At 36.7% G+C, this 5894-nt stretch overlaps 1 protein-coding gene across 1 annotated transcript in view; it reads left to right on the top strand.

Moving 5' to 3' along the window:
* The window catches only part of LOC111782336 (nodulation protein H-like), a 3942-nt gene extending 914 nt beyond the window's left edge, over positions 1-3028 (top strand). Inside the window, exons 2-6 of the mRNA XM_023663199.1 lie at positions 270-499; positions 573-831; positions 2036-2215; positions 2310-2465; positions 2573-3028. Of these exons, the coding sequence (XP_023518967.1) occupies positions 270-499; positions 573-831; positions 2036-2215; positions 2310-2465; positions 2573-2740 (993 nt within the window). The 3' untranslated portion in view covers positions 2741-3028. The remainder of the gene's footprint in view (positions 1-269; positions 500-572; positions 832-2035; positions 2216-2309; positions 2466-2572) is intronic.
* Positions 3029-5894: the final 2866 nt, after the last annotated feature.

Raw genomic sequence — 5894 nt, 5'->3', positions numbered from 1 at the left:
CTATTCCTTGGGCCAGTTCATATATTGAAGAAATTGTTTTCAGAAATGTGTCCGTAGCCATTATTTTCACATGGAAATGTTCCATCTAAACTGTACATGTATTTGAGTTTCACTGGGTATGCGTTATTCATCACTTTGTATCACCATGTCCCTGTACTTTAATCTTCAATTCCTTCAATTTTCTTGTGAAAATTTCATCTATTGGATAGGCCTGAGTTATTATATTGTGACAATAACCTATGTTCTTTTCACCTTTCATGGTTTCTCAGGATACTCTGATTCTAAAACCTCCCAAGAAATCTCCTCTATTGTTGAGAATGGCAGTTTTGATGTTTGCGATGGTCTGTAGTGTTTATATATGCTCAATCTGTGTGAAGCAGTTAAATACTCACACCAAGGCGAGATTTTTGAGGGTTCAAATAGCCGAATGTCCTGAGCTAAGTATTAGACTGAAGAAACTTCCTCCTGAGCATTATCCAAAACCCAAAACTTTTAGCAGGTATTTGAAACTTACGCTTCTGCTCATGAGTCCCAAAGTTTATCTCTAAATACTTGCTTTTGTGTTCTATCAGGGCTGAATGCTCAAACAATCCAGTAAGACTCTTTGCGATTGTTTCGATGCAGAGGTCAGGAAGTGGATGGTTCGAGAGTCTTCTGAATAGTCATGTTAATGCAAGCTCTAATGGAGAAGTGTTTTCTGTTTTGGATCGGCGAAAGAATATTACCACAATTGTACAGACTCTGGATAGGATCTACAATTTGGACTGGCTCAGTAGTGCTTCTAAGAACCATTGTTCTGCAGCAGTTGGCTTCAAGTGGATGCTTAATCAGGTAATAAAAAGTTCCTTTTTCATCATGTTATGACCGTTAATTGATGATTTGGAACCATCATACTACTTGTATATTTGTTTCATTCAAAGGTGGAAATGTTATTGGTAGCCCTTTAAAGTTCTATATTTTTATCAAAGGACTTTTCATACTTCTTTCAGAAGTTGTAAAATTAGTCATGGAAGGTAAAGGGCCACACTTCGTTGAAAATTGTTTTCCGAGAATATAAAATACAGCTTTGTAGTATTTACTTGAATACAAAGCATGTAAAAGATAGGCCCTAAGCAGCAAAAAGAGTAAGGTTACTATGAGATCCCACATTAGTTGGAAAGGAGAACGAAGCATTCCTTATAAGAGTGTGGAGATATCTCTCTAGTAGACGCGTTTTAAAACCGTGAGGCTGATAGCAATACATTATGGGTCAAAGCGGACAATACCTGCTAGTAGTGGGCTTGGGTTGTTACCGTTACAATAAGCAACTCCAGTTGTTGAGAATTTTAATGACAGAAAACCATAACAAGCTGCATTCACTGTGAGATGATCCCACATTGGTTGGAGAGGGGAACGAAATATTCCTTATAAGGGTATGAAAGTCTCTCCCTAGTAGATGTGTTTTAAACCGTAAGACTGATGGCAATACGTAATGGGCCAAAGCGGACAATGTCTAGTAGCAATGGGCTTGGGCTGTTACATTCAAAAAAATTCATATGGTAACATTAAAGTGAGCAGTGCTCCAAACGTTTTTGAATGAACCCTCTACACCTTGATATACTCTCTTATTCCTCCCAAGCCAAAAGATTCAAAGAACTGCAAATAAACCATCTTGCCACAATAGCATCGAGTTTGTTTATTTTGAGAATGCCCAATTCATAGCATACTTTTGAATGACAAAGTATGGATCTATAGGTAATTCCTAGTCTGCATATTCTTAGAAGCTTCCTTGTGAGTTATTTTACATTAAAATAGATGCTTGTTAGGTAGTTTCTATGGGTTTATGTACACTTCCTCTCCACCCTTGAGGAGATACAAGGCCATGTATGTTCATAAATCTATCTGATTATGTGGAATGTTGTGAACCTGATTCTTATAAAAAATGTAGTAGATGCAACATAGTATTATGTTCATTATCTGAATTACTTGCTGTTTTGACTGAGGGATCTCACTTGATGAATTAGAAGAGCTAACTTATGTCATTTTATCCAAATAGGGATTGATGCAGAATCATGAAGAAATAGCAGAGTACTTCAACCGTAGAGGTGTTTCTACAATTTTTCTCTTTCGGAGAAACCTACTACGTCGTATGGTTTCGGTTCTTGCAAATTCATATGACCGTTATGCTAAGATGTTGAATGGAACCCACAAATCACATGTGCATTCTCTTGAAGAGGTTTCTCTCCCTCTCTCTCTCTCTCTTGCTACCTTTGGCTAGGTTTTCTTTGTTTCTCGGGTCTTAAAAGAGATTCAATTGAACATTGTTTCAGGCCAAAGCACTTTCCAAGTACAAACCTGTTATAAATGCTACCTCCTTGATCTCTGATTTGGAGGGAATGGAGGCAACAATTGCAAAGGCCTTAGAGTACTTTGGTAACACGAGGCACCTCATTTTGTACTATGAGGACCTAATCAATAATCGAACGGTAAGGGACAACTGGAAACTTAGTGATTGTAATTGCCTTTACCCTACCCATCTTCTGCAGGAAATTTTGTACTATGAGGACCTAATCAACATCAATTCTTGTTGCAGAGACTGAAAGATGTACAAGAGTTTCTTAACCTGCCACCAGTGGAACTAAGAAGCCGTCAAGTTAAGATACACAAAGGAAACTTGTCCGATCACATCAAGAACTGGGAAGATGTTAAGGTTACTCTTAAAGGGACCGCTTATGAGCATCTTCTACAAGCAGATTACTGAAAAGATATCCTCCTGCCAGTTCTCTTAACAAAGTAGCTAAACCAGTTTGAATGGTGTTCGGCTGCATGTTGTTTGGAGTGTTGTGACTGTTTCTTCCCTCTCAATCAACCATCATTGATTGAGGGCCAACCCTTTTTGTTTAATACTCTGTTTGGCCAAAATGAATTGTAAATGTAAGCTAACTTTTGCGAAACCAAAGTAGGAGCTTTTGTGGTGTGGCTTAAATTTCTACTTGGGCTCCAATTAGAAAGAATGTTGTTGCACATTCAGATATTTCTTCATACTTTAGACAGCCTTTACATGCTGGTCACAGGCTCAAAAGCAAGAAAGAGTTCTTCGTGTAAAGAGAGAATACAAAGACAAAAGTTAGTGAAAGACCGACTAGAGGGTGATTTATGACTGAAATAGTGTACGCAAAAGAGACCAAGCCCGTTTTTAATAGATATTGTTATGTTGTTCTCTTCAAACGCGATAGTGTTATATTGTTCTCTTCGGACTTTTTCGCTGGAATTCTACTTTTGTGAGCCGGAAAAGAATTGCTCAACGTAATTTATACACCAAGCCAAAAGAGCGGCTTACTTTCTTGGATTCAACAATGGTTAAAAGAAAGAAATGACAAATGATGGGGGGAGAAGAGGCCAAACACTAAAAATTTCATATAAGCACTAAAAAAGTTGTCCTTTAATAATCAGCAGTCAACCCCTACAACTCCCAAATTTCCCTGTATAAAAGTGTTCCCTTTTGTGAGAGATGAAAAGTCAAAGATCAGAACTTAATTATTTAAACCCCCCATTAGCAAATCCTAATTACTTTTGTTTAGCCAATTGGGAGCCCAAAATGGGGGCCTCCACTGCTTGGGCGAGCTCACAAATAACACAAAGTATCTCCCACTTCTCCTATAAATACCCCCTTAGTTTATGCTTCTTCTGCACATACTCTCTCTTAGCCCTTCTAACATCTCATTACAGCTTTATTGGCTTTCCTTGGAATTTGTTCATCAACTGCCTTCCTCTTCAAAACCATGCCACCAACCAACCTAAGCTTTGCCTTTCTTTGCATTGCCCTTCTAGTTTTCTCTCATTTTATAGATTCTGCCTCCAGCAGGCCACTCAAAACACACACAAATCACCAACTCTCTGCCAGGTCAGCAAAAGAGGCTCATTTCCAATTCCATGGTGAAAGTGTAGAGGAAGGAAAAGGAACATATGGCGCTGCTTCTAGTCCAAGCCCTCCCACCGCAGCGGCGGGTTCGTCTCCGGGCCGGAAGATGGATGACTTCAGGCCAACCACCCCCGGCCATAGCCCAGGCGTTGGCCATTCCATTCAGAACTAAAGCTGCAGTATTATGATTATTATTATTACCTATTTCTGTATGAAGCATTTGATGTGAGGCCGGAAAAACCAAAGTGGGCCTCGTGTGATACGTATGTTAAGCTTCATAGTTAGCTCTATGAAGTTTATGTAACTACTTGGATTGCTTTCATGAAAAAAAAAAAGAAAAAAAAAAAAAAAGGAATTTAAAACCATTTATACATTTTTAAATGGAAATGGAAATCTGTTCGCTTTATTTTAGTTTATTTGCTTTGTTTATACCGCTCTCTAATGAAATGGAAACAAACTCGAGCTCAACATTGATGGGATAACCAGCGATGGTCTTATTTTGGCGGGGGGTTTGGTATGGGATGGAAGTATTTCATCCATGATGAATGATGAAGTTAGCATTATACAAAAAAGAAGTCATAAGAGTTGTATAATTCATAATATAGTGATTAAAAGGAGGGCATGATTAATGGAATAATGACCCTTTTAACAAAGGAAAAGACCTGAGATTTAAAAAGTGGAGGGTTGAGAAGAGATCATCCCTTCCACCAAATCACCGCCCTCTAAGCTATGCCTCTCGCATGCAAACCCTTTTCGCATTACTTTAACATATACAAGTAACCACCAAAACACAGGCCCTACTCCACAACAAATGCTCTTGCCTCTGCTCCACACCTTCCCACTATACATATTCAATACACTCTTTCTTTTCTTTTTCATTTTTAATGCCAATATTAGTGGGAGGAGGCTTCCATATATTCAGGAACCAACCCAAGTGGCCTCTATTCGGGAAATATTCTGCCATCAATTTTACCTATTCCAATTTTAAATTATGTTTAAAACTACGGCATGGCTGCTGCAACACAACAGACTCTCAAGTGGACTTCAGGCATACCACTAACCTTATTAAATTTAGCCTTACTATCATCATTATTATATTCAAAATTTTAAAATTGACCTTTCTCATTTGAAACCTATTCACACACTTTGTAATAGCCAAAAAATAAATAAACAAATAAACAAATAAAAAAAATTTATAAAAAAAATAGTTAAAATAATAATATTAATTAATTAATTAATTAATTAAAATTAGAATTAAAAAAAAAAAATCATTCCCCACCTCTCTCCACTAACCCTTCATCCCTTCCCACAATTATCTCTCCTTGACCCATGCCACCTGCCAAAAAAAAAAGAGAAAGAAACAGAAAAACATCAGATCTGAGAAGAAGTACAATGCTATTGCAGATTTAGAGATTTTTGTCAGTTATTACGGTAAAATCATATCTCAGATTTCATTTTCCTTTATAGTTATGATGATAAGAAATTAATTTAGGATCAAATCTTCTTTCCTATCTTTAACCTTTAACCCTCTGTAATAATCAAATCCCATATACAATTATTAGATTTTTGTTAGCATTTTAATTATACAAAATAAGGCTATAAGTTAGATTCAATAAAATTTTAGGTGGCAAATCTATAAACTAAAAGATCGTAATATCTGTTTACACAATTGAAAAAACCTGTTTACAGAATGAAAAAGATTACATAGAGAGGGAGGGAAATATCAGGCAGTGAGCTCCTTTCAATTTTAAAACCTATTTACAGAATGAAAAAGATTAGAGAGAGAGGGAGGGAGAGTAAGGAAAGATTTGTTAAACACTATTTAACAATAATAGGAAATATGAGACGAGCTCCTTTCAATTTTGTGTAACCGAAAACATTCAGAATTTTCATAGAGGCATTGAGCTTCTTTCAATTTTGTCCAACAGAAAAGATCAGAATTTTAAGATGGCAATGTAAATTAGAGTAATAATTTTATAGAGATAAAACTTGA

Source organism: Cucurbita pepo, chromosome LG19, assembly GCF_002806865.2.
Source record: "Cucurbita pepo subsp. pepo cultivar mu-cu-16 chromosome LG19, ASM280686v2, whole genome shotgun sequence".
NCBI lineage: Eukaryota > Viridiplantae > Streptophyta > Magnoliopsida > Cucurbitales > Cucurbitaceae > Cucurbita > Cucurbita pepo.
Note: the sequence above shows the minus strand (reverse complement) of the source record. Positions and strands in the feature narration are given on the sequence as shown.